Source organism: Neofelis nebulosa, chromosome 2, assembly GCF_028018385.1.
Source record: "Neofelis nebulosa isolate mNeoNeb1 chromosome 2, mNeoNeb1.pri, whole genome shotgun sequence".
Classification (NCBI taxonomy): domain Eukaryota; kingdom Metazoa; phylum Chordata; class Mammalia; order Carnivora; family Felidae; genus Neofelis; species Neofelis nebulosa.
Genome location: NC_080783.1, coordinates 221,776,881 through 221,803,605, shown reverse-complemented (window position 1 = coordinate 221,803,605; position 26,725 = coordinate 221,776,881). Strand labels below are relative to the sequence as shown.

The following is a 26,725-nucleotide window of genomic DNA, read 5'->3' as shown; positions in this document are numbered from 1 at the left end:
GTGATGAACGGGAGGCTGTCGGAGGAGCCGGGGAAGGACACAGGAGGTGGCTGACCTGGGCAAGGGTGTCACCAGGGGCCACCTCGCATGACACGGAAGGTGGTCTTCCTGGGACAAGTGACCATTACTTCTTTCCCCAGCTCCCATGTCCCCACCAACCAGAGGCCTCTGTGCGTCAGCCAAGGTGAACAAACACCTGCTGAAGTGAACGCGTGAGGCACTCATGACCGGGCTAGGAGAACGTTCCGGGGGGGGCTGTGGAACCGTTCACCCTGGCGTAGCGCCCCAGCCCCCACCCAGGCGGGCTTACCTGTGTGCTCCCCGAGGATCATCCGGGACATAATCACGGTGAAAATGGGAGCAGAGCTCTTCACTGTTTCAGCAAACGAAACCGCCACGTTTTTCAGGCTGACCAGACCCAAAACCACCGTCGCAAACCTGCAAATAAGCCCAAAGTGTCATTAGGACTGAGGAGTCCATTTGTAGCTGCACAACAGACCTTCTGAGGAGCTGGCTGTTCTCCTCCCCCGCTCCCTGCCCTCCTCCCCTGCTCCCCACCCTCCTGGCCTCCCATGAAGGTGAAGGTGAAGGGCCCTGTGGGAAGTAGGTCCCACCTGCAAGGTGCAGCAGGCCCAGGGAGAGGAGGGGCGTGTCTCTCAAACCATTATTAAATTACACTCATGGCTGTTCCAGAAAGAATCTGATTGCACCCAGAGCCACAGAACCAATACATTTGTCGTCCTGATATCTAGACGGCCCTGATGGTTATATAAAGCGTGCAATGAAACACACGTGATCACCAGCTGGTCTCCCACTTAGTGACGGCAAAGACAGTTTATGCACATAAAAAACTTCAACTCTCAACCAAAATGTCAGATTCCTTACCTCATCAGACCCACAAACAGCATGATCATGATGAAATTGGGGGGATAAGAAAGCCGGGTTTTGTGTTGATATAAACAGCAAGGAACAAATATTTTAATGCATCCAATAAACGTAGTTGACAACATTTGCACAGCACCTGAAGGAGGCAGAGAAGAAGGCCAAGTTCTAAGGGGAGAACTAGTTCCCTTGCTGGTGTGCAGGCAGACAGGACAAGCCGTTCTGCGGCGCAGACACAGCTCCCATCCCGAACCCTCGGCGCCCTCCTTCCCAGGGGCTGTGGGCTCCTCCGTGTGCTTCCCGCGGGGAGACAGCACCGACCTGTGAGCACGCGGGCCTGGCCCTCAGCCCCGGAGGCGGGGGACCCGCCTTACCTAGCATGCTGGGCTCCCCTTCCAGCAGGGACAGGATGTACTTGTTGAGAAAGAGGGTGCAGAAGCTGAAGAAGAACCACAGCGTCAGGTAGAGCAGAGCCCGGGAGCTCCACACGCCCAGGTCCGACTCGATGACCGTGGTCTCCGTGATGGTGATGGTGAGCACGTTCTCCTCGGGGGCGCCCTCGCTCCTGCTGAAAACAATCTTCTCGCTGCGGGGGCTGAAGAGAGAGCCCCAGCCGAGGAGCGGCTTCCCCTTGGGCTGGTCCTCGGGGCCAGGGGCCAGCTCTGCCGGCGCCGAGGGTTTCGCTGAGGCTGACATGCTTGTCTCCTCCGGACCGTGGGCAGCATGGGTCGGGCTGGCTCCCGGGTGAAGGCCTGCACCACCCGGGGAGTGGTGGCCGTCACTCGCCCCTCGCCAGGGGACGCAGGCTCAAGCTGTTAAGGAAAGACAACGCGTTCCTGATGGTGAACATTTGAATGTCCTTAAAAGTTTCAGGCACCGATCTGAAGTAACTCTGAAAATGCAAATACGGAACTTCGGTCTTGTTTTCACATCTGCTTGCTAGTCTAACTGCCACGGAAGGACGGGAGCCCCGACAGCTCCCAAGCCTCCTCCCCAAGGTGCTGAAAACCAAAGCCCCCACACCTGGCCTTCCCCACGGAGACCTGGACGACCCCGCCCCGGCCTTTGCCACCAGGTCCCCGAAGCCATCCCGAGGGCTCTGCCCCTTCCCGCCCGTTCTGCGGTCCCCGCTGCTGTAATGCACACTGCCGCTCTCCCGCACCTCACCTGGCTTTTAATATTTTATCCAGCTTTAAAAAAAATTTTTTAACGTTTATTTATTATTGAGAGACAGAGCATGAGCAGGGGAGGGGCAGAGAGAGAGGGAGACACAGAATCCAGAGCAGCTCCAGGTTCCAAGCTGTCAGCACAGAGCCTGACGTGGGGCTCGAACCCACAAATCGCAAGATCATGACCTGAGTCAAAGTCGGACGCTTAACCGACTGAGCCACCCAGGTGTCCCAACTTAAAACAATTTTTATTTTTAAGTAAACTCCATGCCCAACGTGGAGCTCAAACTCACAACCTGAAACCAAGCGTTGCACGCTCCGCTGGCTGAGCCCGCGGGGCGCCCCTGGTGTCTTGTTATTTCCTTAAGCTTTCGATCCCTTCCTGTATCTTTTGTTTTACGGCCTCTCACAGCTCATCACCCAGGACCTTAGCGAGGTCACCCTGGTGTCTTGTGTGTGCCAGCAGACTCTGGCCTTGGGGCTGGACTGCACTTTACGGTCACCTCCCGTCAGATCCTGATACGCAGGGACCCCACACACCCTGGGCCGGGGGGGTTACTTCCAGAGTTGAGGGCTTGGGGTCTGCTGCTGCTACGTGCCCCAGGGGTGTCACTGGCCCAGGACCCATTTTATGCTTTCTATCTTTTTTTACTGTTTATTTTTGAGAGGGGGGAGGGGTAGCGAGAGGGGGAGACAGGATGTGAAACAGGTGCTGCGCTGACAGCAGTGAGTCCGACATGGGACTCGAACTCATGAACTGTGAGATCATGACCTGAGCCGAAGTCAGGTGCCTAACCCCTGAGCCACCCAGGCGCCCCTTTACGCTACTTTCTAGATGAACCCTGCGGCATACGAAACCCACACCTGCCAGTCTCAGACCTGTGGGCATGGCTCCTGAGGTGAGCCTCCGGCCTCTCTCCAGGGATCACAGGCTGAGTCACACCCGGCTTCTCCCATGGCGGGCTGGCCAGTTCTCTAAGCCCCTGCTTTAAGCAGAGTCCTAGTGACAACTGCCTGCCCCGTCTCAGGAGGGCCAGGGTCCCATCTCCTTCCCCAATGACATCAAACCCGGGACCCCAGGCGGCCTCCGATGGGCTGGCCACTCGGATTTCCTGTTCCCTCAGTTTCTGACGCCCGGGGTTTCCTCTGTTTGGGGGAACTCAGTCACACATCTAAAAGGATGTCCGTCGTATTTCATCCCTAACATCCAGGCGTGTGGAGCAGGGGGCGGCCGGGCGCTGAGGTGGCCGCACCGTCAGCGGGGGCCGCGCCCCCCTCTCCGGCCCCGGCCCCTCCAGCAGGACATCCCTCGGGGCTCAGGCTGCCCACTGCCCCACCTGCCCCACCGGCCCTGCGGCTCTGCAGGCAAGGGCCCAAAGGCTCCTAGCACTTCAGATTCTGACTTCCCCTGTCCTGCCCCCAGGCAGAGGCAGCACCAGAGACGCGGCCATCCTCCCCCTGCCCCGCCTCAGCCCCTGGCATCCCCTCCCCCTGTCCACGAGCCCGGAGCCACGAGCCCCAGCGAGCGCCCTCGTCTTGGCCAGTCTGCCCGCACGCACCCCAACCCCCGCTGCACCAGGACAGCCTCCCCAGAGTGCAGCGGAGGTCGTGACGAGGGGTGCCGGCCCTTCCGTGGGCCCCCACCGCCCCCACCGTGTTCTGCTTGCTCTTCCCCAGCCCGGTCCCACTGTTTCGTTCAGGGTGACGACGTGTCCGTGGGTTCCGTGCAGCTAGACTGGCCGGGCCAGAGGCGACGTGGGGAGTCCGTGCTCTACCCCCACCCGCCTGGAACCAGGGTGTGGCTGCAGGTGCAGGTGACATGCAGGGACAAGCCCACTGCTGTGCCACAGGGTCTCTGAGAGCAGAGGGAGCACCGCAACCCCAAAGGCCTCCAGGCCGCAGACCCTGGCTCCTTACGGAGGGAGTGAGGAACCCTTCTGCCCGGGGCCTGGCTGCCCGGCCTGTCTCCCTGCCCCTCGCCGCCTCTGTGATCTGGGGGCAGCATTTGGCACAGGGGCCCTGAAGCCGCTGCTGACATTCCAAGGTCGACCCAGTTTGCAGGGCAAGGGGCTACCGATCCAGAGGCACCCACGGGACCCACAGTCCCAGCGAAGAACAGGCTGGCGGGGAGAGGACCCCTCACAGCATCCATCCCCCACCCCCCCCACCGCCCGCGCTTCCCTCTGAGGATCTCCCAACATCCTAGGAGGAGCTGTGGTGCCGCCCTCACTCTCCCCCTTAATAAAGTCCAGTCTCGTTCCCACTGAGAAGCCGGGGCCATCCCTGCCCCCAGTCACCGTCAGAGACCTAAGAAACCAGAAACAACCATTTGAATGACACACATATTCTCTTTGTATATAGACCTTTAACAAGAAAGATTTTTTTTTTTTTTTTAAATTTATTTTTGGGACAGAGAGAGACAGAGCAGGAACGGGGGAGGGGCAGAGAGAGAGGGAGACACAGACTCGGAAACAGGCTCCAGGCTCCGAGCCGTCAGCCCAGAGCCCGACGCGGGGCTCGAACTCACGGACCGCGAGATCGTGACCTGGCTGAAGTCGGACGCTTAACCGATGGCGCCACCCAGGCGCCCCAAGAAAGTAGATTTTAAATGAAGGAGGACACGGCTCCATTCCTCATGCCTGAATCACGCCTGGACACAGCCCTCTGCTAACAAACATTCACACTGTGCCCCCGTGAACATTCTGTGCGCGTCTTTCCGTGTGTTTCTGTTGGACCTGCACCCGGGAGTGACACCTTGGTCATGGGTGCCTATGGCGTCCAAAGACACAGCACCAACCTGCACCTGGCCACTTCACTCGCCCTTGCTGCTCCTGTGTCCTGCCACTCCGCTCCCGTAGGGTCACACGGGGAAGCACCCTTCCGGCAGGCCAGGGGAGGCCCTCAATGCTGGCTGCACACGCACACGCCCAGAGCTCAAACAAGCTGGCCACAGGGGGCCCAGCTCTGCGCACACCAGTGAGCACAGGGATTCATGGGTGCGGCCCAAGCACCAGAATGGTTTCTAGCTCCTTGGCTGATTCTCAACCGCGGCCAAACAGAGAGCCACCGCGCTCCCACCCAGGCACCCACAGTTGTCACTGACTGTCCCAGGCTGAAAACACCCACAGCACAGACGCAAACAGGTTGCAGACCTAACCGGTGTGGATGTGTCCTTTCTAGAGTCTTTGCGAGTGACAGGAAGCAACGAAAGAAGGGACAACCCACGAGGCCGTGGCCGGGGTCGGCTGCAGGAGCAGAGGTGGTGGTCCTGGGGGGAAGGGGGGGTGCTGTGAGCCCTTCAGGCACCTCAAACACATCGCCTGAGGGCGGGGTTAATGCCGCAGTTCTGTTACTAGCAGAACAAAAGCAAAACACAACCTAAATGTCTCCTGAAGCAGAAACAAGTGAGAGCACACAGCGGGGCCGAGGCGCACAGCAGCGGGGTGCGGGCCTCCGCCACCACAGCCAACGGGGAAAGCTTCCAGCTGCCGGAGCCCCGAAACGACAAAACCAAGCGGTGGAAGGCAATCTATGACACGCTTACCCACAAGGCTGTCCCCCCCCAAGACCATCCACATTCTTACATATTCTTACAAACAAAGAGTGTAAAAGAGTGGTGAGCAGGGAACTCAGGCCCCGTCCCGCAGACCAGCGGCCAACACACCAGTGATCCCATCCCCCATGTCCAGAACAAGGCACGGGCAGCCAGGGGCAGAGGCCCAGGCCACCACAAAACACTCACCTTCCAGTGCATGGTCTTTTTAGGACCATCAACATCTCCAAAGACAGTCCACCCAGTCCGGTGACAAACCAACGTGACAACTGGGCACAGGGACGGGCAGACCCCTGACCTCACGTCCGGCCGGGGGGATAGAGGGGCAGGGGCCCTCCAAGTGCGCAAGGCTCCCACACCAAGTCCAAATATGAACACCAGGTCTGGGGCCGTCCAGGGCAGAACAGACGCTGGCTCTGCCTCTGTCCTTCACATCAACACTCGCTAATCACACAGGGATTCCCAGACTTGCTTGCTTCCGTTTGGTGGGGCGGAAACCCGCGGAGGTGGGGGACAGAAGAAGGCAAGGGTGTCAAGGGGCTTGGTCAGGAGAGTGAAGAACTCAACTCCTCCGGGGGCCTGGGGTGGGGGCTGAAATAGGCGGGGGAAGCAGGGGCCGAGGACCACAGAGTGGCCAGGCAGATCACCAGAGGAATCTTCTCTGGAGAACTCAACAGGCAAAGGAGAGACCTCAAGTAAGGAATCGAGGCCCCAGGGAGAGGTCTGAACAGAGACTGCAGCTGAGCCGCCTGCTGGGACATGAGCAAGACAGGAAACGTGAGGAAGGGGCTGGAAGGAGGGCAGAGCGGGAGGAAGGTCAGTCCCAGAAGGGGGGCACCAGAGAGAAGTGCCCGGCCACAAGGAGATACAAGCAGGAAAGGGCCCTTGGAAATCCAGAACAGGGCAGCAGGAGCAAAGTCTCACCAGAAGCTCCTAGGAAGCTCCAGCTCAGGGCAGGACCCCCCCAAAAGGAGCCGGGGGCTGCTCCCAGCTACACCCACAGATCTGCTCCCAAGAAAAGCTTCCTCAATTCAGGCCTGAAGACCTTGGCAGGTTGAGATCAATGGATGCAGATCAAAGATCAAAGATCAAAGATCACCGCTGAGAGGGGGTGGCCAGTGGGGGAGGGGCGGCAGCCTGGCCACTGCAGGGAGGGACAGGGCCTCAGGGCCCCAGGTCCTAAAGTCCTAAAGCTCTCAGAAGGACAGGAGGGCCAGGCAGACGCCACGGGGGGGGGGGGGGGGGAGGGAGGGGGGACGGGGGGACACGCGGTCACTGAATGCAAGGTGGGATTGTCCCCAAACAGGACCACCCACCAGAAAAGGGACACCCGTGGCATATTGGCTGAAGTTGAATACAGTCTGCAGATTAGACAGTGGTCTTGTCCCCAAGTTAAGATCTGGGACGATACTCCTGGACTACTCACTAAATCGAACTAAGCTCATGTAAGACGTCAGCGGGAGGGGCTAGGAGATGGGTACACAGGTAAAGTTTTTTCTTCTGCAAGTCTACAAGTTTCTTAAAACAAAAAGTTTAAAAATTTGAAATAAAAAACTCGAGTGATGGGTTAAACAGAAATGATTAGAGCTGAATAAAAAGTTATTTGAAAAAAATATCTGAGGAAATTATCTGGAATGCAGCACAGAGACATGAAATTAAAATCTTAAAGAGACGTTAACCCAAGCATGGAAAAAAATAAGAAGAAAGAAATTTCCAGCAGAGAAAAAAAGAGATGGAGAAGGGGTGCCTACTAGCTCAGTTGGGGGAGGCTGCAACTTTTTTTTTTTTAATTTTTCATGTTTATTTATTTTTTATAAGAAGGAGAGAGACAGAGCATGAGCGGGGGAGGGGCAGAGAGAGAGGGAGACACAGAGTCCGAAGCAGCTCCAGGCTTCGAGCCATCAGCACAGAGCCCGATGCAGGGCTCAAACTCACGGACTGCGAGATCGTGACCTGAGCCGAAGTCCGACGCTTCACTGACTGAGCCACCCAGGTGCCCCTAATGGGGAGCGTGCAACTCTTGATCTTGGGGTTGTGAGTTCAAGCTCCACATTGGGTGTAGATATTACTTAAAAAAAATAGATACAAAGAAGACAAAACTTTGAGAAGTAACAGAAAATCTGAGTTCTGGAGTCAGAATATACCTTAAAAAGAATAAATAAGAAACCCACATGGAGACACACAGTGGTGAGCCACAGTACGCCACAGAGGGAAGGTTCTGACGCACCCAGGCTGAGTATAGATCACGCACAAGACAACAATATTAAAATTACACCGAGTAGGGGCGCCTGGGTGGCGCAGTCGGTTGGGCGTCCGACTTCAGCCAGGTCACGATCTCGCGGTCCGTGAGTTCGAGCCCCGCGTCGGGCTCTGGGCTGATGGCTCGGAGCCTGGAGCCTGTTTCCGATTCTGTGTCTCCCTCTCTCTCTGCCCCTCTCCCGCCCGTTCATGCTCTGTCTCTCTCTGTCCCAAAAATAAATTAAAAAAAAAAAAAAAAAAAAACATTAAAAAAAAAAAAAAATTACACCGAGTAACTAGAAACGTGGGAGGGTAAGCCCAAGACAAAGGAGACTGGTGGTGGGCCAGGAGGGGGCACGAAGAGGGACAACAGAGGACAAGTTCTCAAATGTACCTGTTTAGATAGTTGTGACTTCTGGAACTATATGAACGCTTAAATGCTTAAAAACCAAAAACAGTCAGGGGCACCTGGGGGGCTCAGTCGGTGAAGCGTCGGACTTCGGCTCAGGTCATGATCTCGCGGTCCGTGGGTTCGAGCCCCGCGTCGGGCTCTGTGCTGACGGCTCAGAGCCTGGAGCCTGTTTCAGATTCTGTGTCTCCCTCTCTCTGTGACCCTCCCCCGTTCATGCTCTGTCTCTCTCTGTCTCAAAAATAAATAAATGTTAAAAAAAAAAATTAAAAAAAAATACGATTAAATTAAAAAAAGTCAAATTGATGGGGTTTTGCGGTGATAGGGGTTCAGAGCTGACGGCCAAGAAAGAATTCTTGAGACATCTTTGGGCAAAGGTGATTTTATTAAAGCTCAGGGACAGGACCCATGGGCAGAAAGCACTGCACTGGGGTCGTACGGAGTGACTGGCTATATACTGTGGAGTTGGGGGAGGGAAAGATGAGAGGAAGTTTCTAGAGAGATTTTCATGTACTAAAGAAGACTCCCGGGATACCAGACGCCTTGCTATTGTCAAGCTAGGGCTGTTTTCTCTCTAGTGAAACATTAACATTAGGACAGTAGGGGTTTCTGGAGAAATGTCCTGCTCTGTATTTGCCACAAGTATCTGTCAATGGACTGCAGGTCATAAGGACATTTAAGGAAATTTAACGTCACCTGCCACTTCCTTCTTGCCTCTGTTCCCACATCACCACGGAGGGGAGAGTGATGTTGGGGCTCCAGGGAACTGAGCCTACAGGTTTCTGGAGATTAGGCTATTGGCAAGATTGCTTTTTTCTTGTAATTTACTAAGATATTTGTAAACTGATGGAGACTCCGGTCCTGCAGGACTGTGACCTCTATCAGCTACCATTGGTTTTCTGTCCTCTCCTTTGTCCTTGGGTGGTCGGCAGTGCCTGAGGAACGTCACACGTATCTCACCTGGTGCCGGAGGAGGGGCGGCATACTAGCTTGTGATTTGCCCTCAGCTTGCCTTATGCTCCCTCATCACAATCAATAAAATTTCTAAAGTGTGATACGGGGTCACCTCGGTGGCCAAATCAGTTAAGCATCCTACTCTGGACTTTGGCTCAGGTCACAATCTCAGGGCTTGTGAGTTTGAGCCCCACATCGGGCTCTGGGCTGACAGTGTGGAACCTGCTTGGGATTCCCTCTCTCTCTCTCTCTCTCTCTCTCTCTCTCTCTCTCCCTCTGCCCCTCCCCCACTCACACACACAGGCACACATACTCCCTCGCTTTCAAAATAAATACGAAAAATAAAGTGAGATGCAAACAAAAATATATGAGCCAAACCACAAATCAAATAAATAACACAGTCACACTGAAGAGAGGAGATAAAGAACCCACCCAAGTACCTTCTGAACATGGTATTTAAAATATACGTGCTCAGATTCAAGACCAAAAGAATCCTGAGCAAACACTGAACTCTAAACGGTAGGCTTTTTTCTTGAGGCATGGGTCAGGAATTCTGGGTTGAGCAATAAGGCAGTATATTACAGCTAACGGGAGCGAGACCTCGGGTGTCTTCAGACCCGGCACAGACACAGGGAGCAGGAAGGGTGAAACGGACAGTGGCGTTGAGAGGAGCGGAGGAATCAGGCAGGCACTCAAGGGTCCGGACAGATAGAGGCCGAGTCACCGTGCGTGTCCACAACAGACACATCTCTGCCTCTGTTGCGCAATCTGGCCGCTGAGGGCCCCGAGGCAGTGACAGCCGAGTGGCAGCAAGCACCCTGGCCCAGTGTTTGTTTCTAAATCTCATTCTCCACTGAAACGAACCAGCCTCCTCGGAGAAATGGCCGATTCCAGGGCTGGGGCATTAGTTGGGCCAGAAAAGGAAGCGCTCAAACAATGATGGGGACGCGTCCAAAGGACACAGAAGGAAGCACAAGAGAACGCCCTCTGGAGAAATCCAGGGGCAGCGAGAGAGAGAAAGTAAATAATGGTAGCACAGGATTAGAGCCCACTGAATAGAATCAGCACCCAAACATCCACAGTGATAAACAGGCATGAGGAGAAAGCCCTTCCCCACAGGACACAGTCAACAGGCCCACGGAAGAGGGAGGGGAGAATGAGAAAATCAAAATCACCCTTTGGCAACCTTCACCATGATCCCACTAACAACTGCACCCTACAGCTCTCTCTTCAGCTCGAGGAAGTCCTGCTCATGGGTACCACGAGACACACGTGGGAATGTCCACGGCAGAAACCCAACGGTCTCTCCACAAGAGAATGAATACAGAAGCCACGGAATTGTCACACGGCGCAACATCAGACAACAGTAAAAATGAGTAACGCACAGTAAATATACAAAGGACAATGACATGCTCTTCTCAACATGGATCAAATGACATCAATGTCTGTCATCAGTAAAGAGCCTGCAGTTCGAATCTTGAACAGAACACACGCTCCAGGAGGCAGTGAAAACCCTCAGAAGCTGTGCTGGGCATCACACACGGAAGCCGGAAGTTAGCTGGCCCCGGGCTCAGAAGGTCCCACTCACCCAAGTCCTGGTGGGGTCACAGATGCCTTCCTGGACTCCAGTTCGTGTTTCCACGGCCTGTTCTTCTTTCTTAAACCACGCGACTCGAGGAGCTTTCAGAGAGAAGCAGTTCTTGTCCTGCAAAAACTAAAGGTCAGCAACCCTGATGTGACGACAAGGAATTGACTTTAAGGGCCAAGAGTGGATTTCCAGTCGCCCTGGAAGCAGGGTGGGGCAGGCTGGACCAGGTGGCTGTGGAGCACTGGCTGTCCCCAGGTCACTGGTGAGAAAGGTCTCAATGCTCTCTCTCTGATTAGGGTACAAACAAGAACGCAACCATAACCTTTTCAGCCCAGCATGGAGTAGGTGGCTAATGAACTGCCTTTAGACCAGCTCTTAACTTCTCTCTTGCCCAGAGTTGTCCTCAGAATGTTCACACGGCGTGACTAAAAGGAAACTAGGTCGGGGTGCCTGGGTGGCTCAGTTGGTTGAGCGTCCGACTTCGGCTCAGGTCATGATCTCACACGGTTTGTGGGTGTGAGCCCCGCGTCGGGCTCTGTGCTGACGGCTCGGAGCCTGGAGCTGCTTCGGACTCTGTGTCTCCTTCTCTCTCTGCCCCTCCCCATCTTGTGCTCTCTCTCAAAAAAAAAAAAAAAAAAAGTAAAAAATAAAATAAAATAAAATAAAATAAAATAAAATAAAATAAAATAAAAAGGAAACTAGGTCTACTGAAATGTGGGGACACCCCACAAGAAACAAATCTGTGGTAGCTTTACTTTGTAGGAGTCTGGCACTAGGTAACACGTCCTAAATAGGGGGCTGGACTCTGCTCGATTTTGCAGTGAGGGGCCCAGGATCAGCTGGGAAGGTGCCTATGCTCCAAAATGGGAGACCAAGCCACGGGTGCTGTTTAGTGTCACCTGCTAATGCCACCGTGGTACGTTCACCACTGAAGAAAAGTTCAGCTGGAGGCTAATAAAAATAAAGATGCCAATATTTCCCCATACAATTTTGCAGACTCCTAAATTCTAAAGCCTGAGGTGAAGAATTCCTGTTTTAGAACAAACAGCTCAAGATGTTCTCAAACACTTGGTAAGGAAATCTAGATTGGTTCAAATTGTCAACAGGGCATTTTAGATAAAATGTACTGAAAGTCTGCCAGTTTTTACACAGTATAATTCAAAAATTCCATCTCTGGGAATCTATCCTGAAGAAACAATTGAACAAAGGTCTTGTTGGCCCTCTGTACATAGAGGATAGACGTGGTTTTAAAATAACTTTGTTTTTAAGACCGAGACACAGGACGCTATCCAAGTATCCAATCCAACGAGGAATATATCGGGGCGCCTGGGGGGCTCAGTCGGTTGAGCGTCCAACTTCGGCTCAGGTCACGATCTCAAGGTCTGACTTCGAGCCCCGCGTTGGGCTCAGTGCTGACGGCTCAGAGCCTGGAGCCTGCTTCGGATTCTGTGTCTCCCTCGCTCTCTGCCCCTCCCTCGTTCGTGCTCAGTCTCTCTGTCAAAATGACAGGTTACCAACTGTGGTCAACTCAGGCGGAGTTCCACATTCATCAATATTTTGGGTTTTGTTTGGTTTTTCTTCATTTTCTAATTTATGCTCACAGTGGATTTCTTTAACCTAAAAACCTTTCTATTTCCCTTTTCATACTATTTAACACGGTTTCATTCTGCTTTAAAATGTTACTTGCAAGTTCAAATACTTTTGGTAAAATACATTCTACTCCATTAAAAAAAAGACTTTTAAAAAGCCACCAAACAAAGAATCCATCTCTAGACAGGTTTTTTGTGTTTTTTTCTTTTTCTTCTCCCCCTTTCACAGCCTCGGTGAGCACTGGGTCAAAGGCCCAAGCAGGAGTACAGCACGGGAGTCACCTGGACAAGGCCCAGCGAAACCAGGGAAAGATGTCAACCGATGACTGGAGGGAAGGAAACCCTGAGCCTGAACTTCCCACCCCAGTTAACAAACTAACAGTCCGATAAAACCAGCACTTGGCAGGAGGCCAGCCTTTATCCTTGACAGTTTTCTAAAATCCTAGGCAGAAGAAACATCAAGTGCAATAAAATACGTGGGCGACCGTGCCTTTAGGCCCCGGGACAGATGAGGCGTCTTTTACCTGGGTTCGCTCCGGGGCCGTGTCCGCCCCCGGGGGCATAAAACTCGAGAAGCCCGGGAACCGTGACACGCTCCCCCCCATCGGCCCCCGCAGAGAGGACGCGCCTTCGGGTGTGCGAGGCGGGATTTAGGAGTGGGAGGGCGACTCCGGGAGCCGCAGGCTCGTGGGAAAGGGCGGGCCCGGCGAGGTGGAGAACAAGGGCCGGTGCTACCGGCCCAAAGGCGAGGGGTCTCTCGGAGCGGGGACGTGAGCGGCACGGCGAGCGGGAAGGCCCCGGGGTGGGCCGGGGCCTCTCGGAGGAGAGGGACTGGGAACAGGCCAGAGGGGCGGGCTCGGGTCCCGACAGCAACAGGCGACCATCGGAGGCAACCTTTACCGTTTGTTTTATTCAGCGTTTTCCGCGTAAACTGGCCACCCACCCCTAGACAAAGCCCGAGGCATCGAGGACGCCCCCCGCCCCCGACGTGAGCCCGGAAGCTAGAGGGCCGGGGGAGCCTTCCAGGCGCGAGCGCGCCCGAGCCTCTGCTCTCCGGCGGGAAAACGGCCCCTATTCCGGGGCGCATAACGGGACGCCGCGCTGCGGGACCAGGGGGCCCCTTCCCCCACGCCGCGGTCTCTCCACCCACCGGTCGCAGCGGGGCCGCGGGAAGACAGCCAGCGCGGGGTCTCCGTGCACAGCCGGGGGTGGGAGAGCGCCGAGCATCGGCGACCGCGCAGGCCGCTCGCAGCCGTGGACAGGGCGCCCACCCCACTACGTGGGCCGCCCGACTTCGGGGAGCGCCGAGGGGGCGAGGTCTCCGGGCAGGGCGGGTGGGGGGCGCGGCGCCTTCTCGACACCGGGCGACCCCGCCTCACATCGGGGCCTTAAGGCCGCGCGGCGTTTAAAGTGGGCCGCGGACCGCGCGTCGGAGAGGGCGGCCTCCGGGGAAACGACCGGGGCCGCCTGCTGCTGGCCGGGGCGCGCCCGGCACGGGGCCTGGTGGCCGCGGAGGGTGGGCTCCCACGGCCCGAGGGCTCGGCGTGAGGCTGGGGTGTAGGAGAGGCCGCATCGCGGAAGGAAGGCCCGCGCAGAGCCCTCCGTCCCGTGTGGAGCGGAGGCCGGGCGGGCAGCGCCTCACCGTGGGGCGGCCATTGTCCCTCCGCCCCGCTCTACGCGGCCGCCGGGCCGGGGGCGGGCCGCGCCTCAGACGGAGGTGCCCGCAACCGGCCGGAAGCGACGCGCCGGAAGCGACGCTCCCAGAGCCGACAGCGGCCCCTGTGGCGGCGCGACCCGCGCTCCTCGAGGTCCCGCGCCCCAGGGCTTCCCGGCCGCCGAGTCGGAACTGGAAACGCAGTCGCGCTGCTTGGCGACGGGGACCTTCGACCATTGTTTTAGTCCGGACCCTACCATCGCGGCCCAGGCGGAGGGGGGCCCAGGCGGGAGGGGGTGTGACTGGGGACGGCATCTCCCGCCCACTGTCCTAGTCCGGACCGTACCACCGCGGCCCAGGTTGGGGGAGGTGTATCGAGCGTCAGCGTTCCCCGCCCTTTGTTCCGGTTCGGACCGTAGGACTGCGGCTCAGGTTGGGGGGAGGGGACGGTTGTGTTGGGCGTCAGCGTTCCCCGCCCACTGCCTTAGTCTGGACTGTACCACCGCGGCCTTGGTAGCGGGGTATGTTAGGCGTCGTCGTTTCCCCCCCGCCATTGTTCTGGTCGGACCGTACCACCGCGGCCCAAGTGTGGAGGGGTGAGTGTGCCTCGGTGCCCTCCTGCTCCTCCTCCTCCCCCTCCCCCCCCAACCTCTTTGTTCTGGTCCGGACCCTAGGATCGCGGCCCAGGTTGCGGGGGGACGGAAATGTTGGACTTCCGCGTCCTTCGCCCCTTGTCCCGGTCCAAATCGTACCATCGCGGCCCAAGTGTGGAGGGGTGAATGTTGGGCGTCGGCGTCTTCCCCCCCACCTTTTTGTTCTGGTCTGGACCGTACCACCGGGGCCCGGGTGGCGGGGGGAAATGTTGGACGTCGGCGCCCCTCGCCCATTGTCCTGGTCCGGACCGTACCACTGCGGCCCAGGTCTGGGGGGGGTGTTGGGCGTCGGCGTATCCCCCACCCCGTTTGTTCTAGTCTGGACCGTACCACCGAGGCCCAGGTTGGGGATGTGCCGTGAAGTCCCGGTAGTCTGTGGAGGCCCTGGCCTTTGAGTTCCCCTCGCGGCTGCTGATCAGGTTTTGATTTGGAGGGACAGCAGTTGCAGTCCAAGCTGGCCAACTTTAGAAGAGGAAGACGAAGGGAGCGTACTGGCTGGTGGAACTAGCAGCCCGGAGGCCTCTGGCGCAGCTGGGTCCTCTCTGAGGCCAGGAGCGGAAGTGCTGGGCTACACCTGGAGGGCTGCACCTGTACCTGCCCACATAATTTACATAATTTTCAGGAGCGAGGTTATGGCCAATGGGCTCTCCTTCCTGATGTTAGGTTTCATATCTTTTCTGTATGTATGTATTTATAGAGCGAGCACAGCGAGGGAGGGGCAGAGAGAGAGAGAGAGAGAGAGAGAGAGAGAGAGAGAGAGAGAAAATGAGAGAGAGAAAATCCCAAGCAGGATCCCAACGTGGGCTCCTGATCTGAGCTGAAACCAAGAATCAGATGTTTAACCAACTGAAACACCCCGGAGCTCTCACTGACTTACTTTTCTTTATCATGCTTTAAAATTAGCGTCTGGGTGGCTCAGTCACTTAAGCATCCGGCTCATGACTTCGCTCAGGTCGTGATCTCATCGTTCGTGAGTTCAAGCCCCACATTGGGCTCCACGCTGACAGGATGGAGCCTCCTTGGGATTCTCTCCCCTCTCTGCCCCTCCCCTGCTCATGCTCTCTCTCTAAATAAATTAATTAATTTAAAAAATAATTTATTTTTAATTTTTTTAAATATTTATTTTATTTTTTTTTTAATTTTTTTTCAACGTTTTTTATTTATTTTTGGGACAGAGAGAGACAGAGCATGAACGGGGGAGGGGCAGAGAGAGAGGGAGACACAGAATCGGAAACAGGCTCCAGGCTCCGAGCCGTCAGCCCAGAGCCTGACGCGGGGCTCGAACTCATAGACCGCGAGATGGTGACCTGGCTGAAGTCGGACGCTTAACCGACTGCGCCACCCAGGCGCCCCTAAAATATTTATTTTTGAGAGACAGAGAGCACGAGCAGGGGAAGGGCAGAGAGAGAGAGAGAGAGAGAGAGAGAGAGACAGAGACACACACAGAATCTCAAGCAGGCTCCGTCCAGGCTCTGCACAGCCCGTCACAGGGCTTGAACTCACGAAGCATGAGATCATGACCTGAACCGAAGTCAGACACTTAACTGAGTGAGCCACCCAGGCACCCCTAGAAACTTACCCTTTACACATCTTGCAAATCCTGAAGGAGGAGAGAGTTGTCAGAAAGGGGTCCTAGAGTCAGAAGACACCCCCGCCCCCCAGCTTTGTGGAGGGAGGCAGGGCTTGGGCGGAGCACCTGATGCCCCAGCTAGAGCTTTGTAGGCAGGTTTCAGGGGAGCCCCAACTTCAGTCCTTTTGTTGGTCAGGCCTCTCCCTTGTGAAGACTGTGTCCTGATTCACGTCTTCATTGGGATCTACACTGCAAATCAGCAGAGGCATTATTTAAATGGCCTTATTTGAAACTGTGCAGAGTATGGAGAATCCTGGCCGGTCTGTAGTCTTTCTCCCAAAATTCTGCTTCCTGGAATCCAGTTAAAGGAAGAAGTTGTTGTGATATCTGTCGTGAATGACCCAATGACATGGCCCGGTGGTAAAATTGCTCATGCGACCTTATTAGGCAGCAGTGTTTCCTTTGGCTATTTAGAGACAAGCTGTTGACGGGACAAAGAGAAAGGGACAGGATACCAACTCTGGGGTGTGTCCATGCAGCAAGGCTTCCTCAGGCGGTGGCTGGAGGCCTGGACGGCACTGCTCAGTGGCCGACTGGAAGCTCAGGAGGGAGGGGAAGGTCCCCAGAGTCACATGACATCATTTCAAAACCGTTTCCCCAGATGAAACCTAAGACAGATTTTGCTGTAACAATTTTGAGTTTTTATAAATTTGCTTTTGAAGTTATTTGGCTGCAAATGACTCACTGACCCCTAAACCCCAGGACCACTGGCAGTCATCAAGCATCTCAGGGTTTTGTGCAAAGAAAAACCTACTCTGTGAACTTTGTTCAGAAGGATGGGGTGACGAAGACAGCGCCATGGTATGTTCTGAGGTAGGCACGTAAGCGAGCAGGAATTTCACTTCTGCTTTCTTTGTGTATTTGTCACCTCTGGGCCAGGCCCCTGGCCAGCCCTGGCCAGCCCTGGCCGCTCCCAGCCCCACTCGGCCCGCCCTGCAGACTTGCCCAGGAAAAGCCCGGCCTGCGGGCACTGTTCACTAGTCTGAGGGAGAAAATATACTCATTTTAGAATTATTTTGGGGGGCACCTGGGTGGCTCAGTCAGTTAGGTGTCCGACTTAGGCCCAGGTCATGATCTTGCGGTTCATGGGTTCAAGCCCCGCGTCGGTCTCTGTACTGACAGTTCGGAGCCTGGACCCCGCTTCAGATTCTGTGTCTCCCTCTCTCCTCTCTCCCTGCCCTTCCCCTGCAGTCTTTCTGTCTCTCAAAAGTAAATAAACATTAAAAAAAAGTTATAAATAAGTACAGGGTGATTTTCTAGAAAGCGGGAAGGCACGCGTCCACAGCAAGCTCTGCTGCACCACTTTCCTGGGTCCTTCCCAGATGGCTGGGCTTCTCTGTGTGCACCTCCTGGCTTCCCAGCCCTCCCTGCTCTCACCAGGCTTCGTCTGGGTCTAGGCTCTGGTCTGATGGCCCCACCTGTAGGCCCAGAGGAGCCCTATTCCCAGGCGACAGTGAGGACAGCAGAGAAGTGCAGGCAGGGACCCAGGATCCCGAAAAGCCCACAGAATAGGGCCTGGGTCACATTCACTGGGGGGAAAAGGGCTGGGGACCCCTGTCCTGTGCCGCCAGGTCCCCTGCCGAGGTTGCCAGGAAGCACCGACCGGCAGCTGGTTGGGAAAAACCACCTGTCCCCAAACCAGGGATGTGAGCCCTCCTTGGGAGCCCTTGGCCCTTCCCCACGCCCCACGGTGCGACCCCTGTCCTGGGCTCACTCCGCCTCATCCCCTACCTTGGCCTCGTCCTGGCGGGGGCACCTGCAGCCTCTGTCCCTGGGGTTCAGCCTCTGGGATCCGTGGGGTTAAAGGTCATGGAAGCAAGACCACAGGGTTTGGGAGCAGCTCCCTTGCTCCGTCAGGCCAGTGTCTGGGGAGAAGTGCTGGTGAACAGGGCCCGGCCACGCTTGGCCTCGCTGCGCTCGCGGGGAGCCATGGGCTGAGGTCAAACCGGCCTTCGTCTTCCATGCTCCTGGGGAGGGAAGCCAGCCTCGACTGGAGGCCTCCACGGGAGGCACGTTCGCCAAAGAGCCTGCGCAGCGTCCCTCTCTTTCCCCCCACCCCCCCACCCCATCCTCAACCCACCTCTGCTCTTCCCACCAAATCCTCAGTTTCCATGATTCTGAAAACCACCCAAGCTCTGGCCTCGATCTTTCTGAAGGAGAATGTGCCAGAAGCGGCTGCTCTCCTCCATGTGGTGACTGTGCATTTCCCGCCTCCTCTCACGTCCCTGTCACCCCCCCACCCATCCTCTGTTCTCCTCCAGCTGGTCCCCCCGACCGGGTCTCCGTCACCCCCAGGCAGACTAGCCGGTTCCTGGTACCCGGTGGCTCTTGGGTGGGGGAACCGCTGCTCTTTGGGACAGCACTGCTGTGACGTGGCCTGTGGCTTGGCCTGGGAGGGAGGGGAGGCCAGCCGGGTAGGGCACTCAGCAGAGGCCACGGCAGGGTCTGACCTTGTGCTCCTCCGAAGCAGCCAGCAAAGGGCAGGTGTCCAAGGCTACAGCCCCGAAGACCGGACGCTTGGGGTGGCCTGAGACCTGAGCCCACAGAAGTGGCCCACAGCCCGGTCAGGAGGTGTCCTGGGGTACCTGGCCTGTGGCCTCTGTGCCCCCCACCTCCCTCTCCCCAAAGCAGGAAGGTCCAGGGCTCACAGGTCAACAGCCATTATTGAAACGTGCGGCCTTGTGGGCAGAACCGGTGCCCACCAGTGAGCCAGCCCTTCCGGCCAGCTGGTTCTGGCCCTTACCCTCCAAGTGGGCCCTCTGCCAGCCGAGGAGACAAGGCCCCGCCTGGGCTCCACACACACTGCTGGCTCGAATCCCGAGAGCCTGGGCCTCAGAAACCCCCTGATGCCTGGATTGAGTTCCAGCAGCTGTCCCGCCCTGCTGCCCATGACACCTGTGCAAACTTGACCACAGGTGCCCTTTTCCAGGCGGAGGCCAACCCAGGGGCAGCGGGCACCCGAGCAGTAAGGTGATGCGCCCCCACGCGTGTGCCAGGAGAGCAGCAGGCAGTCACGGCTCGGGCCAGGCCAGGCCAGGCCAAGACCACACAGGGCCCAGGAGGCCGATGCTCCAGGGCTGGCCTGGGAGGAAGGAGAGTTCAGCTGCTCACTCCGGGCCTCTGGCCTCTGCAGGTGGCTGGGGGCGCCCAGCACGCGGTCTGTCCGTGTCCTCGCGGTCTGTGTCCTCGTGCGCACCTGCAGGCACTTTGGCTCCTGGCGAAGTTTTGCAGCCTCCCCCCCCCCCCCCCCCCCCCCCCAAAGCCTGGTCAAGACCGCATGGAACCGGTCAAAAGGACAGGGGAGGAGGGAGGTGAGCATGCCCCAGGGCCTGGCCCGGCCCGCCCGACCCCAACAGGCCCAGACTGAGCTGTGATGAGGACGTCACAGCCTCTGGGGCTCCTGGGTCCAGCCCTCTGATTTCCCCAGGAGCCAGTCCTCGCTGTGGGCTCCGCCCCGCAGGGCTTGGACCGCCCTCCGAGCTCCAGGCACGTTGGGGGCCATGTGGGGTGGGATTCAAGGTGGAGGCTGCCTGGGTGGGACCCTGCCCCTCCCATGCTCGCCACAGGGTTCTCAGGGGGTCGGCGGGCTCCAGAAGCCCTGGGCTGGGGCTACCCCGCTAGTGTCTGTGCACTGGTTACAAAGAACCAAATACCAGCTGTAACTCAATCCAACTTTTTAAACAAGTCTGTTTATTGAAAGAATCTGAAAATAGTAATAAGGCTTTCGACAACATTTAACAAATTTTCAAGATATTAACAATATGAAACATTAAGAATTACTTCAAAAAATCCCAAGTTTTCTAAATCACTCCAAATCATGCTCCTTTCAGACTTGCTTTTTTTTTTTTTTTTTTTTTTTTGGTCTAAATGAACGACCTGAATTCCGAACGCCACTCTCTTTTGGACCTAAAGCCAAGTTTTGGTTCGGCCCCCTCTCTGCCCCAGGGAGGCCGGGTGGCGGGCCTCTGGCGGTGCCCCGTGCCCGTGGGCAGGTGGCGGTGAGGGCCCACCTCCCTTTCGAGCCCCACGCCGACTGCCGAGCTCCACAGACGCTGAACCACGGACGCGGCAGACGCAGGCACCCAGGCTGCACAGCCCACCGCGCGGAGACCCCCGGCCGAAGGTGGTGGCACCCAGGGCCCCGGAGCCTTTCTAGCAGCTCCAGAACGAGGCCTGTGACCCTCCAGGAGAGCAAGGCCCAGCCCCGTCCCTTCCGTTCTTGCCACCTTAACAGGTTAACGATGTAGCTCAAAGAGACATCAGTCACTCCGAAACAGAGGCCCGACTGGAGGACATCTGTCAGGCAACAACCAGCAGGGGCCGGAGCCACGCGCACACGCCCCGCGCGGCCTGAGGGGCCACTGGAATGCTGGCAGTTTCCTCGCAAGCCCAAGACGCCCAGGGAGAAGCGAGAGCAGAAAGGACACAAAACGTCCCAGCACCGCCTTCCTCGCTGACCGGTGGCTTCCCGAGGGAGAAGCACCCTTCGCTCCTGGACCGTCACCTCTACGGCGACGATGCTGAACACAGTGGTCCCAGCACACGGCGTCACACAGAACGCGTGCAAACATCGGAACAAGGCTCCATTTCCCAACAGTACAAATCCCCCTCCCTCTTAAATCTTCAGAGTGTACAATAAAATCTGTACATAGCAGTTCAGAAAGTTTAAAATCATCTCTACAAAGTAGACACAGGATTTAAAATATCTTCCAGGGTGCAGAGGACGCCGTCCCGGCTTCGTGAGGAATGTGTGTGGGCCTGACCCCCTACCAGGCGTCCTCCGGGCCGGTGGGGCCACAGCGCTGGCACCTGTCACCCCACAGCAGGGAGGAGAGGAGGGCTGGGGGCCACGGCGGGGAGGCCCAGACGAGGCGCAGGAGGGAGAGGGGACCCTCCGCTCGTCAGCCGATCAAACCAAACCGCTCTCTGCAGAAGCGTCCCCTCCGAGTCCTTTCGGCGAAAAAGGTGCAAGATTTAAGGGGGAAATCGTGGTAGCTTAAAGTGAGATTTTTGGCTACGAGACATTTATTTTCGACATGGAAAGACAGATCAATCCATTCTGATCCCCTCTGAATTTCAATAGACTGATTTAAGCACAAGTTTCCTGACAAGAAATTACAAAAAGCACATCCAGCCGGGTGTCCCTGCCCCAGGACCCAGGCTCTGACCCACAACACGGGTAAGCATGGTGTCTGCTTCAGAGTCCCCCGCCGTCACTCACTTTTCTTGTTTAGAAATGCAAAAAAGAAGTCAGATTTAAAATGTTAAAAACAGCTGATCTGGTCGACGAAAGGCAGATCCCGGCTCTTCCTCTGGCTACAGACCAAAGCGCCGTGACCCGTGACGCCTGCGCGCGGGGCGCACGGCACACGTGCTCAGGCCAGCCCGCTCCCGGAGGGCGAGGGGAAGGAGGCAGCAGAACAGCTTTGGGACTCTGGGGTCCCGGGTGTGGACAGCAGGAGCTCAGGCCTAGCCCTCCTCCCCCTCCTCCCCCTCGTTCTCCTCCTCCTCCTCCTCCTCCTGTTCTTCCTCCTCCTCCTCCTCGAAGTACGCCTGCTTCTTCCGCACGTTCCAGTGCAGACACTGCGCCAGGCTCTCAAACCAGTCGCTCACGGGGTCTCGGACGCAGATGGAGGGAAGTGGGTAGCAAGAGGTAGTGATGCTGATGCTGAGGCAGGGGGGCAACGCAGCACAAACAGGTGAGCCCCTGGCACCAGGCCGAGACCCCTCCCCAAGGGCCATGTCCACCCCAGCCCGGCTGGGAACCCTTTCTGTGCTGCTCACGCTACTTGCTTCACAGCCCGGGGCCTGTCTCACCTTCTAGACAGCTACGGGCCGGGGGCTCAGCGGAGCACCAGGGCGGGCCGGGGGGAGGGACCGTGGGTCTGTCGCCCGCGTACAGCAGAACGTGGGGCCACATGCTGCGCGTGCGACCAGCTGCCCGACAGGCACCAGTCCGCATCCCCTCCCCGGTGACGGAGCTCTGCCTACGGGGCCTGTACCTCCCGGGCCCGCCCTGCCCTTGGCCCTACGGCGCACACACCTGTCTCCGTGGCGGATCTCCTGTCTCTTCCGTCCATCGAAGGACACCCACGCAGTGTTCCTGGCTTCCGGTGACAGCATGATCTGAAGGAAGGGGTCAAGCGGGACAGGTAGGTGTGGGCTCATGAGTGCAGCTGAGCACCTCGACCCCCACACCGGGAGGGCAGCACCGGTCGGGAGGAAGGCGTCCACAGCACCCACACTATGCCAAGGAGGCGTCCACAGCACCCACACTATGCTATGCAAGGCGGTCCGAGGCCCTGAAGGGATTAGTGTATGTCTCGCCGACACCAGCCCTGGGAAACAGGACCGGCGGTGGTGAGGCCCAGCTGCTGCCCATCCGCCCAGGGTTAGGGACACTGGCCAGGGGTCTGGGTCCAGTCCTCTCTGTGACCTGCAGACATGGCCCTGTGCACCAGGGCTCACGGCCGGGGCTCTCGGCCAGGGCACACCGGCCTAGGGCGGACCGAAGGAGGGAGCGTGAGGCAGGCAGGCAGGCAGACAGCGGAGACGGGGGAGCAGCAGCGGGTGCCATGTGCACGCCAGGCCCAAGGCCCCCAGTCCTCGCTCGGCGTCCCTCACCCTGCCCCCACCCAGTAGGGACTGTCTCTGCCCCGTAAGGGCCCACAACCCGGCTCTCAGGGCTGCCCCTGCCAACCGGACAGACAAGGATGAGAGTGAGGCCCCCTCCCGCGCCCAGCAAGGGAGGAAGGGCCCACGGCCCAGTATGTGCTGGGGTCCCAGCCGGGGGCGCGGGAGGTGGTCAGCATCGCAGGTCCCAGACGAGAGCTCAAGCCAGAAAGGGTGGAGGGTGGACTCTGACCTTCAGCTCGACCCCCGCGGGGACCACGATGGGCCGGAATGACAGCGAGTGGGGGCAGATGGGCGTGATCATGATGGCCGGCACGTTGGGGTGGATCATGGAGGCCCCGGCGGCGGCCGCATACGCCGTGCTGCCCGTCGGGGTGGAGACGATCACCCCTGGTGGACAGGCCGCAGGGTCACTCTCCGTGGGCTCCTGCCCACCCCCACCCCGCGGGACCCCGGGCGCCCACCTACCGTCACCCTGTACCGTGGTGATGAGATGCCCGTCCAGGTAGACATCCACATTGGACAGGTATGAGGAGGGGCCTCTGTCGATCACCACCTCGTTCAGGACCTGGGGGGACGAGGCCACCGCACACTGGGAGGGGCCGGCAGGGCTGCCCCGGGTGGTCTGCCCAACAGGCACCCGCACTGTTCCCGGACTCTCTGGAAGGCCCTGAGGTCAGGCCCCTCCCACCCCTCACCCCACTCCGGAGTCCTCCCACCTTGTGCCTTTCCCCGCGGCCACGTGACAGGCAGGGCAAGGCCTGGGGTCCGCGAGGGCACGTGCCCACACACCTGGTACTGCATGGCCTGCTTCCCAGCCTCCGCGGCCAGGTCCGTGGCCAGCACTCCGTTCTCGCTGACCCCGTTGGGGACGGCCATCTTCTTCCCTCTGAGTTCCTTCACGACCCTGACCTTCAGCCGGCTCCGAAGAATGACAGCCGCGTTGCCTAGGGGCCAGCAGGGATGGGGTGGCGGCACCCACAGGAGGCAGAGGCACCCCTGCTTGGCCGGGGGCCGTCCGCCTTCTCCCAGCTCCAGAGCAACACGTCTGTGCCTTCTGTGAAAGTCACTTCGCTGCTACCAACCAGCACACACGTACCTTCACGCGTGGCCTCAACTTCTCAACGTTAGGCAGAAATGTCTGAACCATGCAAAATTTTTAAATCTCTGAATCCCGAAACACTTACGAAGTGTTGTTCTGTATGTCGTTGAAAAACCCAAACACCAAGTGAGAAGACAATCCCATATTCAGAACTGCTTGAGGGTTCCAGAACATTCCCACTTACCCTGTATCACCTGAGTAACTTGGGACTGAAAGTTCTCAAAGTTGAAGGGGGTCAGGAAGCCCAGGGAACCCAGGTGGAACGCCATGACCGGAGGCACGCTGCCCTGTGAGCCAACGAGGCAGGTCGGTCAGATGGCCAATCCACTAAGAAGCCCACCCGACTCGACCCCGGCACCGACAGACCCGCCCCTGACCGTCTCCGGGAGGGGACAGGCACACGAGTGCATGGTCGGTGCCGACTCGAGTGACCACACGGGAGGTCAGCAGGCGGTCCGGGAGGCCGGGGGGCGGGGGGGGGAGGTGGGCGTACAGAGCCAACGAGAAACAAAGGCGACAGGACCGACCTGCCTGCTGGCCACGGAGGGCAGGGGGAAGTGCTGAGGGCAGCACGCAGGACCCTAGGGGAGCCCGCATGCCTCACCTAACACACCCCAGCCGGGGCCCTCCGGGGCCTGCCTTGCGGAGAGGGAAGGTGGGCTCCTGGGCAGACCCCCACCTCTGCCGTGGCCCCGTCACCTTGGCCACGAGGCACCAGCTCTGCTTTGTGGGCGCCACGTGCCTGAGGAGCCGCAGCAGCCCCCCTTCCTCTGGCCACTCCCTCTGCCCAGCCCGGGCTTGTATGCCCACCTCTCCCATGGACCCCATGCCCCCCGACGGAGGACGGGGATGCCGGGCCTATCTGGCCGGAGACCTGGACGGAGCAGAGGCGTCATTTGCCGTGACTTGCAAACCTGCTCTTTGGCCAAATAACCCAACTAATAAATATATCTGGTCTGTGTCAGAGTAAGAGCACCAAAACTCCTCGCCCCGTGGTATAAAGCCACAGGTACAAGGGATGGAAACCCTCACTGGGGAAGCGCCTCCTCACGCAACACCGAGACTGGAACCACCTGGAAACCTCACCTGGAAGAGGGAGGAGGCATAAAGCAGGGTCCCATCCCCTCCCAGGCATATGATGAAATCGATCTGATTGGAAATGTCATCATAATCTAGAAAACAGAACAACAAACACAAGAAAAGGAGTCACAGTAGGCCTCGAGGCCCCACAGGGCGCTGCTGCCCATGATGGGGCAGAACACTAGAAGCTTCCGCCAGGTCCAGGGCAATGATGCCAATGAGCTGCGTGACAGAGCCGAGGACAAACTCACCTTCTCTGAAGGTGCAGAATTTCTTCTTCACTGGTCCAAAGTTGTCATCGCTCACTATGGCAGGGTCTTCTAGAACTTTCTTCTCCACATACACAATCATGTTGTTCTCCTGGAAGGGAGACAAGCACGTCAGCTCAGCCAGCAAGAGCCAGTTCAGGTCACGCTGCTCTTGCGTAAAGCCTCCTTTTAAGTCTTAGCATCTTATTTTTAAAAATATATTTATTTAGGGGAGCCTGGGTGGCTCAGTCGGTTAAGCGGCTGACTTCAGCTCAGGTCAGGATCTCACAGTCCGTGGGTTCAGGCCCCGCATCAGGCGCTGTGCCGACGGCTCGGAGCCTGGAGCCTGCTTCGGATTCTGTGTCTCCCTCTCTCTCTGCCCCTCCCCTGCTCATGCTCTCTCTCAAAAGTGAATAAACATTAAAAAAAATTTTTTTTTTTTTTTTAATTTATTTTTGGGACAGAGAGAGACAGAGCATGAACGGGGGAGGGGCAGAGAGAGAGGGAGACACAGAATCGGGAACAGGCTCCAGGCTCCGAGCCATCGGCCCAGAGCCTGACGCGGGGCTCGAACTCACGGACCGCGAGATCGTGACCTGGCTGAAGTCGGACGCTTAACCGACTGCGCCACCCAGGCGCCCCGAAAAAATTTTTAAAATCATACCTCTTTATAAAAAAAATAATAAAAATAAAGTTATTTATTGAAATTCAAGTTAGTTAACAAACAGTGTAGTAGGTTTCAGGAGTAGGCCTTAACATTTTATGATGAAGGGAGAAAATGATGCCTTAGTCCTGGCCAGAGATTGCTTCCGACCTGTTCATCCAGATTTCCCTCTCTCTGGAGGCTCTGTGACACCCGCCTATGGAAGTCACTTCCCTGAAACTGGCCTCCTGACTTGGCCAGCCCTGGGATCAGAGAGCCAGAACCTGGGCAGGAGGCCAGCTCCCCCCCTCCATCTACGGCCCCAGTGAGCACGGAGCCTTGGCAAGCATGTTCCCCAATCTCCAGAGTGGAATCCAGCCAACGTGAATGAAGCGGGGGTGCAGAGGGGAGTCCTGGGGTCGCCACCCCCCAACCTGGCTCACTCGCCTCCATCAGGTACACACAGAGCTCCTTGAAGGGCTGCAGCAGGCTGGCGTCCCGGATCTTCTTGATGACAAGAACACTCTTTGGGGACTTGTTCCACGTCAACCGCTGGCTGGCAGGGTCCTGGATGTGCCTGTGAGGGGAGAGGAGCGTCTGCACAGGCGCACTGCGTCCGAGGACACAGGTCTTCTCGGGCCCCGGGCCGAGTGCTGGAAGCCGCCTGCTCACGCCGCTCAGCCAGGGGCCTGTGTGGCCA

The 26,725-nt window shown here is 57.6% G+C and overlaps 2 protein-coding genes and 1 long non-coding RNA gene across 14 annotated transcripts in view; 1 reads left to right on the top strand and 2 right to left on the bottom strand.

The window, feature by feature from the left end:
- The window catches only part of SLC35E2B (solute carrier family 35 member E2B), a 28,190-nt gene extending 13,541 nt beyond the window's left edge, over positions 1–14,649 (bottom strand). The window contains exons 1-6 of one of the 9 annotated variants that reach the window (XM_058719437.1): positions 13,533–14,646; positions 10,794–10,910; positions 7,031–7,122; positions 1,257–1,694; positions 886–1,021; positions 311–438 (exon numbers count right to left, since the gene is read on the bottom strand). In XM_058719437.1, coding sequence (XP_058575420.1) covers positions 311–438; positions 886–1,021; positions 1,257–1,578 — 586 coding nt within the window. In that variant the 5' untranslated portion in view covers positions 1,579–1,694; positions 7,031–7,122; positions 10,794–10,910; positions 13,533–14,646. The other 8 variants (XM_058719441.1, XM_058719433.1, XM_058719432.1 and 5 more) reach the window with 8 other exon arrangements.
- Positions 14,650–16,150: 1,501 nt separating this feature from the next.
- LOC131505638 (uncharacterized) lies at positions 16,151–20,973 on the top strand. The gene is made up of 2 exons (XR_009258499.1): positions 16,151–20,273; positions 20,312–20,973. It is a non-coding gene; the product is annotated as an uncharacterized LOC131505638 (long non-coding RNA).
- The window catches only part of NADK (NAD kinase), a 33,003-nt gene continuing 26,254 nt past the window's right edge, over positions 19,977–26,725 (bottom strand). For all 4 annotated transcript variants that reach the window (XM_058719417.1, XM_058719419.1, XM_058719418.1 and 1 more), the window contains 9 exons: positions 26,473–26,602; positions 25,386–25,494; positions 25,141–25,226; positions 24,239–24,341; positions 23,745–23,899; positions 23,421–23,520; positions 23,185–23,342; positions 22,363–22,445; positions 19,977–21,987 (listed from right to left, as the gene is read on the bottom strand). In XM_058719417.1, coding sequence (XP_058575400.1) covers positions 21,789–21,987; positions 22,363–22,445; positions 23,185–23,342; positions 23,421–23,520; positions 23,745–23,899; positions 24,239–24,341; positions 25,141–25,226; positions 25,386–25,494; positions 26,473–26,602 — 1,123 coding nt within the window. In that variant the 3' untranslated portion in view covers positions 19,977–21,788. The remainder of the gene's footprint in view (positions 21,988–22,362; positions 22,446–23,184; positions 23,343–23,420; positions 23,521–23,744; positions 23,900–24,238; positions 24,342–25,140; positions 25,227–25,385; positions 25,495–26,472; positions 26,603–26,725) is intronic.